Raw genomic sequence first — 14048 nt, forward strand, 5'->3', positions numbered from 1 at the left:
GCTCTACTGAGCAGGCGCCATTCTCCGGCGCCTGCACAGTGGAGCGGACCCGACTGAGATCGGGTATTTCCGTCTACTTCGGAGCCCCCATTGGAGCCTGGAAAGGTAAATATTGAACAGGCTGTCGGATCTGTCGGGCCGGCTTTAAAGGGCTGCAGCGAGACCCCCGTGGGACAGAGGACGGCGTGGAAAGCCTTATTGGGACCCTGAGGCTTCCCCCTCCCGAGGTGAGTACCCCCCAGGGGAACTTTTTGATGTTACATTTTCTCTTTAAAGCGGGATTGTCACTATAAAAATCTAATTTCAACAGCAACTAGTCTGGGTGTATTAAGTGATAAAGATGCTAATCCTGCATTCAAAACTTTTTCTGCTGTTATGGTTTGGAGTTATCGCATACCTTAGGAGAACTGGCCCTTTAATTGCCATCGACTGGCAAAGAAGTTGCATGCTGGGGGGTATTTTTATCTATAATATATTCCTCCTTTTCTATTTATTTCCCCTCCTAACGACCGAAGACAGTGCACTTCCTAGTATAGACCTCAGTGGGAGTGTCTGAAGAATTTGGGAGGAGGGCAGGTAACGAATACACAATTAGCAAGAGGAGAAAAAAAAAAGAGTGAGGGAGGAAATGCCAAGATTAGCTGCATTCAAAGGTAACCAAGATGGAAATAGTCTATATATAGGATTCTCTGCTTTTCCTTTATAAAATTCACAGGAATCATTACGTTGATAGCACAATACATATGTTATGTAAGTAGAAGTAGTATTTATCTACTTATATATGTTTTTTTATTTCTAGGTTAGCATGGGTGTCACTTGTTCTTTAAACAATTCAACTTGCCTGGCCGTCCTGCTGATCCTCTGCCTCTAGAAAGAGGAGGAGTAGTTTATAAGGAAATAGATATGGCAGCCTCCATATCCCTCTCACTTCAGGTTCCCTCTAAAGCGCTGGCTTTGCCAGTACTGCTCTACCTTCAATATGGTTGAAAAGGGGTAGAGAAGGTGAAATTATTTTATGCTTAGGCCTGAATGTTCACAACAAAGTTGCAAATAGTATTAAATGGATTACTATGCTGTTTCTTCTTCTTTGCGAGACCTGGATCAGTAAGCAGCCGTACGTGGCAGAAAGTGGTGTAGTAATACTAATACACTTGTGTGTGCTCTTTGGATGTGGTACTCCGTACTGATCACACCTTCCTGAACACACCTATAATTATCTTGGCAACAGAAGCATTTCATACAATGTGGCTGTGTACAGTGAAGGATCGGTTACTTCTGATGCTACTTCTGATGCTTTCTTAACTCTCACATACTGGATTTCCTTCTGTGCCCATGCTTGCAGAGTGATCATTCTTGAAATGGGACATTCTAGTCAAATAAATCTAATTCTGCAGCAGTTTGTTTCTCTGAAATCAACAGGAATAATTCACTCAATTTATGAAAGACCAATTATACTAGTTGAGGTAAGAGCAGATAAGCCACGCAGGAGGTTTTCTCAGGCCCTGCTGGGCCGATTTGCGCAATTTTGTTTTGCTGCACGCAGCTAGCACTTTGCTAGCTGCGTGAGCACACCGATCGCAGACCGCCCCGCGCCGATTCGCCACATACCCCCCCCCCCCCCTAAGCCCGTGCGCTGCCTGGCCTATCAGTGGCAGGCAGCGCTGAGGGGTGGATCGGGACTTCCTTAGACGTCACGACGTCCATGACATCATCCCGCCCCGTCGCCATGGGATTTCATCCCGCCCCGTCGCCGGGATTTCCTGATCGCCGGAGGCGATCGAAGAGGGTAGGGGGATGCCGCTGCACATGATTTAAACAAAAAAAAAAATTCAAAAAAACGGCTGCACTGCCCCCTGGCGGTTTTTAATAGACCGCCAGGGAGGTTAAAGCAGGGCTGTGGAGTCGGTACAAAAGTGTGTGTGTGTGTGTGTGTGTGTGTGTGTGTGTGTGTGTGTGTGTGTGTGTGTGTGTGTGTGTGTGTGTGTGTGTGTGTGTGTGTGTGTGTGTGTGTGTGTGTGTGTGTGTGTGTGTGTGTGTGTGTGTGTGTGTGTGTGTGTGTGTGTGTGTGTGTGTGTGTGTGTGTGTGTGTGTGTGTGTGTGTGTGTGTGTAAAAGTGTGTGTGTGTGTGTTCAAGACACCCTCTGGGAGCCAACAATCAATGTCTATGCTAGTGTGGAAAACTATAATCAGCTGCTCAAGAAAAAACTTCATATCACACAGTGTTACGTGTTGTGTCACACTGATACAAAAATGTGCAAATATCGACACTGTGCAAAACCAGCTGGAAGCATATTGAAAAGGTGCCACAATGAACACATAATAATCAAGTACTGTGTAAAAGAATAATCACAAGCCCTGGTCACATGACCACTACTATTTTCAGCTTTCTTAAAACTGCAAGACTTATAGAGAGTCAGGGTATAAATACCTCGTTCTGCCGCGGGAATGCAGCATTTCACCTCTGCTCATATTGGCCAGTAAAAATAGGTATTTTTTTATGGCTTCAGACTCCCTTTAATCAACCACTAAGAATAATGCTATCATTTCTATCGTGCTTTTCTCCCGCCATGGCTTGAGAGCTGCAGCCACAAGGGGCAAACTTAGTCGGCCACCCTGGAGAGCATTAGGGTGTCTCACCCAAGGACTGCTTACTGGTTGGGTAGTGGCTTTAAGCATGATTGGAACCCTGGCCTACTGTGTCAAACGTGGTGCCTTTAGCTAGTATGCTATCCTGCCACACTCCCATATCTTATAATAAATAATAACTTATTCATATCTTCCAAAACTAGTGGTGGAGGGAAGGGGAGGGAGGGGTTGAGGGGAAGTTGGCCGAGTGATAACATTTTTGCCTAGAAAGAGGATTAGAAAAAAGCTTTACCACAGGCAAAAAAACAGCAGCTGAATGAGCTGTATGCAGAACATTCACACTGGCCTCAATTCACTAAGATCATGCTGGAGATAATAAGGCAAGAGAAAACTTACCTTCACACAGTGAGAGTTATCTTATCTTCATTCCTTAAGTTACCTCCTCTGTAGTTATTTTCACATGCAGTTAATTAACAGCCTGTCTTTAACTTCAGAATTCTGTAGTTATTTTAAGGATTGAAGAGTTAACTTAAAGACAGAAGAGTAAAGGTGCGTACACACACACTACTAAATGCAACGACGGATCCGCCGGACCCTCCCGCTGGGCAGACTTTAGCTGACAGTATAAGGCTGTTCAGTCCGCCGACAGTGCATACACATGCGCTACTGTCAGCTAAAGACCGCCCAGCAGGAGGGTCCAGCAGACCCGTCGTTGCATTAGTAGTAGTAGTAGTAGTAGTAGTAGTGCGTGTGTACGCACCTTAAACGTTAGGATTGCCTAATTTAAAATGTTTCCTGAATACTACATGCCTTATCACCATGGTGATCACTTTAGAAACTTTACTAAAGACAGGAGATAAGCTTAGTGAATTGAGACCATTGTATGCCTGGGAGGTTGGGGGCGTATGCTAATAAGGCCTTTACAGATACCACTCACAGAAACATGAACTTCTGTAGAAAATGAAATGTCAAGCTGTCAGTCTCCAGCATAAAAATTAAGCTTCATTTAAGAATTTATATGAGAGCTTACACAACTCTAACCCTCCAGGTTTAAACAGCAGCCAAGAAATGAGAAAATATACATAATTCTGCTAATGACACACACACACACACACACACACACACACACACACACAGCGTTGTCGTTCACAGGATCCGCCCCTTCTACGCTCTCCTCTTGCCAGCAGCTCCCAGGCATACAGTAATAGCATGTTACACACTTCTGCTTGGGAACCATGAAGACTTCTTTATATCTCTATGGGAAAAAAAGGTTTCAGTTATGGATCTTGTAGAAGATCACACCCCCTTTTTTTCTTTTTACTGTTTATGTACCTAGTTAAGACAGCAATCTCTTTCTACTGACAGGAATTGGGCAAACGGCCTCCTAACAAAAATAGGTAGATCATAAAAAAAAGAAGATATGTCACCTTAAAGTCTTAGTATACTTATACATACTAGTATTGAAAGGAAACCAGAGATGAAGGAATGTGCAATATTTATACTTACCTGGGGTTTCCTTCAGCGTCATGTGCTCCATTCTCCCTCAATCTTAGCTGGTAATTAGGACCCAGTGGCGCTAGTCAAGCTGCACTGTGTATGTGTGGCCCGGCCACACCCACATGCCGTCGCCAGAAGGGTTTTGCACCTGTGCAGAATGCTCCTGGCAGCAAGAGCAGGATGGCGGCATGCGCAGCCGGACCGCGCATGTGCAGTGCAACCCCAACTGGCAAGACTGGGTCCCAATTATTGGCGAAGATTGAAGAAGAATGGAGCCTCTCCAGAGGACAGCGAGGGGGCCCACGGAGCACATGGGGCTGGAGGAAGCCCCAGGTAAGTACAAATGATGCACAAGACTTCATCACCACATAAAAAAATACGTTCAAATTTCCATACGCTGTCTGTGTACAGCAATTTTATCATACGTTGCTGTGACGCGTACGTGTTATTTGCCGCCTGGTCCATTGGGCACAGGGTGAGCCGCATGACAGCGCACCCTGCTGCCGCTGAAATACCGGGCGGCATTAGATACTATTCCCCCTCTGCGTCATAGCAAAGTGGAGGGTGAAGTAATTTGGGGTCTGTTGCCACCACCTGAATTACATTTAAAATCCTGATGCGCAGCTATAGACATATTAACATTACGTCTATGGCGGTGCCTAGGTCAGGCACAGCGCCGGGAATAACGCATGCCGAAGTGACCTGCTTCTGCAGTGACAGTCTCCCATGTGACATGGCCCTGCCCGATTCATCATTAGATGTGTCATTTTGGCACAGCCTTCGGTGTACTTGCTGGCACTTTTCCTGCCAGAGGTTTGCAGTTACTAATCTTAATCCTCATTGTCACCTAACCTTATCATTCCATTTTGCTGAATAATATTCCTCCTTATCAGTGTCTGTAGTTCTCCACTAACAAGAAGTTTTCCTGAACAGAAATTTAGCCAAACCCCACATCAAAACAACTTGTTGCACCAGAATCATACCAATACAACAACAAAATATTAGTAATGCTGAGAATACACAACTCTATTTTGAGCCATTAAGATGGCTCTATAGATCATTTCCGACATGTCCAATCACCGTTCGATCGTTTTGCTGCTCGATTCATCATTGAAGTGAATTGAAAAAAAAAAAAAGATAAGAAAAATGAGCGGAAGATAAGAGAATCTAGCGGGCAAAACGACCTGGCGCAGAATAGAGCGCCAGAATTGACCCGTGTATTCCCAGCATGACAAAACACTTGTCTCAGATCAGTACATAGTGATGTGTACAGGGGAACAGGGGATGGCCAATACCCATAACACAAAGCTTTCCCACACCCTGCTGCAGTTCACATTAGCATTCAGCTAGCCCTGGTGAGTTTTCACATAGAACATTTAAAATGTTATATGGACCATTCAAGCTCTTTCCAGCGAAGCAGTTAATTTAGGTGTCGGCAGCGCTTCTGTGAAATGGGCACCACATAGACCGCAAAGTTAATTGCAGCTACAGCGTAGCCCAATGGGTAATTTGGGTGCTGAAAGCACTCAATAAAAAAAGGAACAAGGCAGTGTGGATATTGGTGAGGTTGAATTTAGCGGCAAAGTTGGCACTGATATCGGTGGATAAGGATTGATAAAAGGTAAGCAGCAGTTCTGCTATTGCACCCACATTGAGAATATTTTGAAATAAATCCAGGACCATCTGGCACTGAAGCCTCTTTTCCACAGACTGTTGATAGGCAGTGAAATGCCTCTCAAACTCTCACAACTGCTTGCTGCTGCCTGGTAACGGCTCACTGCTGCCTGGTAACGGCTCACTGCTGCCTGGTAACGGCTTGCTGAGCACGCAGCTCAACAGTCTGTGGAAAAGAGGCCTTAACCTATTTTGGTTTCGTAGAAACTACGTCCAGGAACCATGCGCGCCGCCGAGCTATCGTGCCCGATCACTGATTCCTCTCCCCCGCTGAAAAAGCGACAGCTTCTCTCGGAAGCTGCGCCTTTTCTGGCTGTTACCTCCCCCATGCGTCGCTCTAAGCGTGTTACGCTTAGAGTGACGTCATGTAAACAAACTCAAAAAGTAATACAACTAAAAGTTAAAAAAAATGAAAATCAACACACATTTACATTATAAACCTATTGTTTACCTCCCACCTAAAACTACCCAAAAAAAAGTTTAATATAAAAAAAAACAAAAAAAACATTACAATAAAAAAAAGGGTCTAAACTTTTTAAATATCAATGTAAAGATGAAATATTTCTATATTTTTTTTATTTTAAACTTGTAAATAGTGATAGATGCAAAACGGAAAAAATGCACCTTTATTTCCAAATAAAATATTGTCGCCATATATTGTGATAGGGACATAATTTTAACGGTGTAATAACCGGGACATATGGGCAAATACAATACGTGAGTTTTAATTGTGGAGGCATGTATTATTTTAAAACTATAATGGCTGAAAACTGAGAAATAATAAATTTTTTCAGTTTTTTTCTTATTCTTCCTGTTAAAATGCATTTACAGTAAAGTGGCTCTTAGCAAAATGTACCCCCCAAAGAAAGCCTAAGGGCCTGTACACACTGCTGCGATTTTTAAATCGCAAGCCTTCATGAGAATAGGAAAAGCGCATCGCACCAGTGTGTACAGGTCTCCACGATTTTCATTATTTTTATTATTTGAAAAGCGCAGCGCAAGCGCAGCAGTGTGTACAGGCCCTAATTGGTGGCGGAAAAAACAAGATAGAGATCAATTCATTGTGATAAGTAGTGATAAAGTTATAGGCTAATGAATGGGAGGTGAACATTTCTCAAGTGAAAACAACGGAACGCGAATGGGTTAAAGAGGAACTCCAGTGAAAATAATGTAATAAAAAAGTGCTTCATTTTTACAATAATTATGTATAAATGATTTAATCAGTGTCAGATTATCATTTGTTGCTATATGCTTGTTGCAGACCCAGAATATTTCAGACATTCTAATAAAGCTTATGTTCTAGTGCATTCAGGAGCCTGTCCTTTTGGAACAAGTTGAGTTATTTATCCCCCAAGTACTGCATCAAGTACTTGCCAGGGAAAGCCGCCAGTAGAATATTGATAACAAATATTCTGCTCTTGGGCAATACAATAGTAGAATATCAGTAATTTTTACCAATATTTTACTATCGCTAGACCTAATCCTATTTTCACTATTATCCTCCCTCCCACATTCTCTGCCGATACAAGCATTGCCTGTGACGCTAAATTTGCCCTCCACCAATATCTGCACCTCATAATTATGATAATTGGGGGCCACCAGTGCCCCGATTACCACCTGGACACCACCATAGCCAATTGCCATGAACGTTCTGCACAAGCGCTGTTCTCGATAGACTGGACTGCGCATGACTCCGGGGAAAGTCACGCACCTAACAGAGCTACCAGAAGGATCACGAAGGGGACCCACAGGAGGCCAAGGGACCTCGCGGGGTACAGGGGGCTGGAGGAAGCCATAGGGCAGTTCAGAATTCCATTTTTTGGCTCAGGGTCCCTTTAACACATTTTGGTCAGTTACAGGCAAAAATGGCATGAAAATTAATTGAACCACTTTTTGCACAGAAATCCAGCAGAAAGTGACCGCCAGAGAAGCTAAACTGAAATATTTCAAGAGTCCTAGCCAAAGATCCAGTTCAGCTCAGGTCAGTTCACACTCATCACTAAGCAAGAAAAAGCTCCTTGCAGAATTTCACATCACTACCAATAGCATAGGCTGGTTGATACCAGAAGAAAGTGCTTACTATTGCTGGCACTAATGAAACCAAACATGTCACAACACACCACTACAGGCACACAAGAGTTTACTTTTCTATCTGAACTTTAAAAGGAAAGACGGCCATTATATCTTTTATGGTATAAATACATATTTTGCACATCTATTTAGTGTTGTTCCTACTACTTCTATTACTGTAATGATCTACTCTTCTCTTTATTTTTATGATGTGTTGATTGACTTACGGTATGTGCAAGACGGCTCAATACATTTCTCTATTATTGGCATCTCAGCTTTCTTTTTGAATCTCTCTGCACCTTGTTGTGAAAATCAAGTAAAAACAAAACAAACAAAAAAAACAACAATAAAAAGGGGGATACCGTATATTTTATTAAAGGTTCAAGAAGCGGTCAGAGTAGAATAGCAGGTTATGGCGACCACTGCTCAATATATATTCTGCTCCCACAGAAAAGTTGCTATTTCTTCTACTGTACATGCGTGATATTGTCCTGCGCGAGTGCAATGGGTACTCTCCCATTATAAATATTTGCTACCCTTAAAGCAGGATTGTCAACCTCAAAATCAAATTCCATTTACCCACTGCTCTGTGTTTATTACGTAGTCTGCATTGCAAGCTTTACAATAGAATCATATATATTTCATATATATTTATCTCAATCAGCCTGGCCCCTTTCTCATACATTGTCAGGGAGAGGGAAGCTTGTAATCTCCCCTCCCACATTCCTGCTCCTCACTAATTGGCTGGGGGCAGTTCAATCAACAGGCTAAAAAGGGAAATACAGCTACCCCCTCTGCAGATGCTGCTGAAATACGATCTATGCTGTGCTCACATGTGTTTACAAAGCAAGCTAGATATGACTGAGCAGTTTCTAGGAGCAAAAAGAGTAAGGGAGAAAATGACATCAAGACTGAAAGTGAAGGCAAAGATGAGGCAGTAAAGATGGAAGATGCCTGGAACAGTTTTCTCTTTATTTACTATATAAAATTCACTTAAATCAAAATGTCGACAATACAATACATGTTATGTAATTAGAACAGGGTTCCTTGAGTACTCTGCAGGGGTTCCTTGACTTTTCACCCCATTGTGGGGGGGGGGGGGGAGAGTATAATAGAGCACATTATAATAGGGAGTATTGTAAAAAAAAAAAAGCACTCAATTGGGGTTGAGAATAATAATGAGCACATTAATAAAAAGCTCTAGGATAAGAAGGCAGTATAACGAGTGGCAGTGTAATAGGGGGTAGTGAAAAACAACCTCACCTACTTTTACAGACCATGCCTCCTGCAAATTAAATCCATAAGTTCCTCGAGATCAAAAACAATGTTTGCAGGGGTTCCTTGTGATCCATAAGTTATTTGCAGGGTTCCTCCGGGTACAAAATGTTGAGAAAGGCTAACTTAGAACAAGTATTTATCTACTTATATATGTGTTTTTGTCCTGGCATAGTATAGCTGTCCCTACAGCTTTAAAGAGAGGGTGAAGCCACTATAAAAATCAGTTTATACCTTTTATTTCGTTTAAGGATCATTGCCAGACCTATAATGCCGCTATCCTGCAGCAGAACAAGGGTTCTATTACCCCCAAATCCCCGGGGCACATTGCGGGGAGTGTGTCCTGATTGAGGCAGAGCTTAGGGATGTATCTCTGCCTCTCGTCACATTAATCACCGCCTCTCCCCGCTCCTCTCAGTCTTCTTTCACTGAGAGGGGAGGGGAGAGGCGGAGATCTGCGGTGGATTGACGCAAATGGAGGCAGAGCTACAGCGCTATTATTATTATTTATTTATTTTTATTTATATAGCGCCAATATATTCCGCAGCGCTTTACAAAGCACAATAAGACGACAAGGGGAACATAGATATACTAACAAATTGTAAAACAGAGTTCCAAGCAGCGCAAATATTGTGACAAAACCAGTAAACATTAGGAGGAGGACCCTGCCCTTGCGAGCTTACAATCTAGTGGGTAGTGGGGGACACATTAGGTAAGGGGGTGAAAGATGGATGAGGCAGTGACCCTTTGCCTCTGATTACATTGTGTCAAATAAGTAAATAAGGGCTATAGAATGTTATAAGCTTGTCTGAAAAGGTGTGTTTTAAGAGTGCGTTTGAAGATGTCCAGGTTTGGAGCATGACGTACAGGCTGTAGAAGAGACTTCCAGATAAGAGATGATGCTCGTGTAAAGTCTTGGATGCGAGCATGAGAGGAGGTGATCAGCTTAGAGGCCAGGAGAATTTCTTGGGAGGAGCGGAGGTTGCGGGAGGGACAATATCTTGAGATTAGTGATGAGATGTATGGAGGGCACAACTCATGGAGGGCTTTGTATGTTAGAGTCAGGAGTTTGAACTGGATCCTCTGGGTAATAGGTAACCAGTGGAGAGAACAGCATAGTGGGGCTGCATCGGAAGAGCGTGTGGAGAGGTGAATGAGGCGGGCCACTGAATTTAGAAGGGATTGGAGAGGTGCTAGCCTTTTTTGTGGTAGCCCACAGAGCAGGGTGTTGCAGTAGTCTAGGCGGTAAGCTCTGCCTCCCTGGGCAGCAAAATCCACAACCAGGAAAGTCATGAATTTTTGCCCTAGGATTTAAGGGTGCTAAAACCCTCGTTCTGCTGTGGGATAGCGGCATTTTTTGGTCTGGCAATGATCCTTAAATGGAATAAAAGGTAAAAACTGATTTTTATAGTGGCTTCAGAGTCTCTTTAAAACTATGTACACATTTTACAAAAGTCCTTGGAAACGTCCAAAGAACGACAGATTTACCATGTACCAAATCCACAGCCCTGGTAAGTATTAGACTAAGGAGTCGGAGCTATTTTGGGCACCTGGAGTCAGAGTTGGAGGTTTCATAAACTAAGGAGTCGGATGATTTTGTACCGACTCCACAGCCATGTTAGGCACAGGAGCAGGGCTGTGGAGTTGGTACAAAACTCATCCGACTCCTCAGTTTGTTGAAACCACCAAATCCAGGTACCCAGAATTGCTCCGACACCACAGCCCTGCACAGGAGAGGTTAGTGTTAGCACAGGACAGGTTGAGGTTAATGTTAAAGCACACCTGATGTGAGAGGGCTATGGAGGCTGCCATATTGTTTCCCTGCAGATTGCCTGGCTGTCCTGCTTGTCTTTCATGCATCAGTAGAGTCTGAATCAGACACCTGAAACAAGGCAGCAGGCTTGTCAGACTTTTGTCAGAAACACCTGATCTGCTGCATGCTTGTCCCGGGTGTATGGCTAAATGTATTATAGGCAAAGGATCAGCAGTACAGTCAGGCAATCTGCATTTTTTAAAAGGAAATTAATATGGCTGTCTTCATATCCCTCTCACTTCAGAGAGGAGTAGTGTTAGGCACAGGAGAGGTTAGAGTTCGGGCTCATTTCCATTTGAGCCGCAAGACGCGCGGCGGCACTTCCGAGTCTGCAGGGGCGCAGACGAATCCCATCAGCCGAGCCATGCACTGCTATGGGATTTGCAGCCTCCCGCACCATTTCGGATGAAGATGCCAGCCAAAACGCTAGCGCAAGCAATTCGGGCGGCGGCGCTATTGATCCCTATGGCAGAGTTTTACTGCGCGATTTGCCTGCGGGGAAACTCTGTGAATTTGGCATGGAAACCGCGCAAGTGGAGGTTAGTGCTCTTCTGATTAACCCTCCTGGCGGTTTATTTAAAATCCGCCAGGGGGCAGCAAAGTCTTTTTTTAACCACCTTAGCGGTATGGACGAGCTCAGCTCGTCCATTACCGCCGGTGGCTGCCGCTCAGGCCCTGCTGGGCCGATTTGCTCCCCGTAAAAAGCAGCACACGCAGCCGGCACTTTGCCAGCCGCGTGTGCTACCTGATCGCCGCCGCAGCGCGGCGATCCGCCGCGTGCAGCGGCGAAAGAGGGTCCCCCCAGCCGCCCGAGCCCTGCGCAGCCGGAACAAACAGTTCCGGCCAGCGCTGAGGGCTGGATCGGAGGCGGCTGACGTCAGGACGTCGGCTGACGTCCATGACGTCACTCCGCTCGTCGCCATGGCGACGAGCAAAACGAAACAAGGAAGGCCGCTCATTGCGGCCTTCCTTGTTACTGCGGATCGCCGGAGGCGATCAGAAATATGGGATAGGAGCGCCCTCTAGTGGGCTTTCATGCAGCCAACTTTCAGTTGGCTGCATGAAATAGTTTTTTTTTATTAAAAAAAAACCCTCCCGCAGCTGCCCTGGCGATCTTAATAGAACGCCAGGGTGGTTAAAAACATTTTTTCATATAGCGAGACAAAGTCTCGCTACATGATAGCCGCTGCTCAGCGGCATCCCCCCAGCCCCTCCGATCGCCTCCGGCGATCGGAGTTTAGGAGATCCCATTCAAAGAACGGGATCTCCTGGAGTGCTTCCCCCGTCGCCATGGCGACGGGCGGCATGACGTCACCGACGTAATCAACGTCATTGGGAGTTCCGATCTACCCCTCAGCGCTGCCTGGCACTGATTGGCCAGGCAGCGCACGGGGTCTGGGGTGGGGGGGCCTCACGGCGCGGGGAGCGCCGCGTAATCGGCACAGAGCGGCAGCGATCAGAGAGCACACGCAGCTAGCAAAGTGCTAGCTGCGTGCTGCAAAAAATTTTTATCAAAATCGGCCCAGCCGGGCCTGAGAAATCCCCCTGCGCGGCATAGCCCGTGCTCAGCACGGGCTTACCGCCAGGGAGGTTAAAGTAAACATGAGATGAAGCAAAAAAAATAAAAATAATACATACCTGGGGCTTTGTCCAGCCGATCGCTCCCTCACCGTCCTCCTCTGCCTGAATCGTCCACAATTAGCCCCAAAAAGTTATCTGGTCCAAGGCCAAAAGCACATGCGCAGCCTGGCCGAACGCTCCCGGGAGCATTAAGCGCCTGGCACAAAACGCTCCCTATGACGAGAGCACAACGTGGGAGCATGCACAGCTGGAGCAGACACAGCGAATGATTATAGCAAGGGAGGGATCAGCCTGGAGGAAGCCCCAGGTATGTATTTTTCTTTTTTCCTCCCCATCTTAGATACTCTTTACCTTCTAAAAACCCTCGCCTTTGGGTATTAAAAAGTTATAGGTAGTGTATATATTTTTCCCACCAGAGGTAAAAGTAGCAGAGAATCTATAGGTAGCTGACTTGAAGCAGAGCCCCGCCGGCCAGTCAGAGTCTGGCATTGCGGGCTATACTGACCTGCACCCCCGGGAAGCTGTTCTTGATGAGGCTAGCCATCTTCCTATTGGACAGCAGGTCCCCCCGGGTCATCTTCTCGTCTGCCCCCTCTCTGGTCTTCCCCTTGGAGTTCTCATTCAGCTTATTGCTCTCGCGTACGGCCTTCACCTCCACCCCTCCCAGCTCCGCCGCCTGCACCGCCACGGCCAGCAGATCCCGCAGGTCCACCATGACTCCTCCGTCCGCGCCTGCCCGATCCCCAAGCAAGGACGAGAGGCGCCAGGTCAGGAGGCCCGAGTAGACGTGATAGAGCACGCCGAGCCCCAGCAGGCAGAACACCCCGATCCCCAGGGGGGACAGGCGGATACCCATGGGCGCCATGATAGAGGGGAGACGGCTGGCTCCCGGGCCGCCTCCGTGTCACCGAGCCTCTACCCACAGCACCGGCTAGTGGCACTCACTCTGCCAGCTCTACATCCGGGTCAGCACAGAGAAGGAGGAAGAGCGCCCCTGCTGGAGACATCTGAGTACAGCACAGTCCAGTCACGTACGGGACTGTCTGCCAGTGCAAACTACAGACGCTGCAGAGCCAAGATTCACACAGTTCAAATACAAATATAGCATTATGATCAGGGGCGTAGCAATAGGGGTTGCAGAGGTAGCGGCCGCATCGGGGCCCTTGGGCCAGAGGGGCCCCGAAGGGCCCTCCTTCAACTACAGTATTAGCTCTCTATTGGTCCTGTGCTCATAATAATCACTTCTATATATACTATGAATAGTGGTAATCAGTAACAAGCTGCTCCCCATCCCCTTCTTGCACCTCTGACACTGTAGTTGCCATTGGCAGATTTTGGTGCGCTGTATCAATTGCTACGTATAGAGTGCTAGGGGGGCCCCATTGTAAAAATTGCATCGGGGCCCACAGTTTCTTAGCTACGCCACTGTGATTGTACCATAATCATATTAATTATTAATACATTAGACTCCAAGGGACCAGGCAAAGTAGTTTACTATGACAGCAGTTTACTATATTATACCAGAAATTGTCATACTCAATCATAGCTCCCA

At 45.9% G+C, this 14048-nt stretch overlaps 1 protein-coding gene across 1 annotated transcript in view; it reads right to left on the bottom strand.

Annotated features, from left to right (window-relative positions):
* Nucleotides 1-13457, bottom strand: part of BPNT2 (3'(2'), 5'-bisphosphate nucleotidase 2) — a 32281-nt gene extending 18824 nt beyond the window's left edge. Inside the window, exon 1 of the mRNA XM_068234782.1 lies at nucleotides 13002-13457. Within this exon, the coding sequence (XP_068090883.1) occupies nucleotides 13002-13361 (360 nt within the window). The 5' untranslated portion in view covers nucleotides 13362-13457. The remainder of the gene's footprint in view (nucleotides 1-13001) is intronic.
* Between the last annotated feature and the right edge of the window lie 591 nt (nucleotides 13458-14048).

Source organism: Hyperolius riggenbachi, chromosome 5 (assembly GCF_040937935.1).
Source record: "Hyperolius riggenbachi isolate aHypRig1 chromosome 5, aHypRig1.pri, whole genome shotgun sequence".
NCBI classification, from domain to species: domain Eukaryota; kingdom Metazoa; phylum Chordata; class Amphibia; order Anura; family Hyperoliidae; genus Hyperolius; species Hyperolius riggenbachi.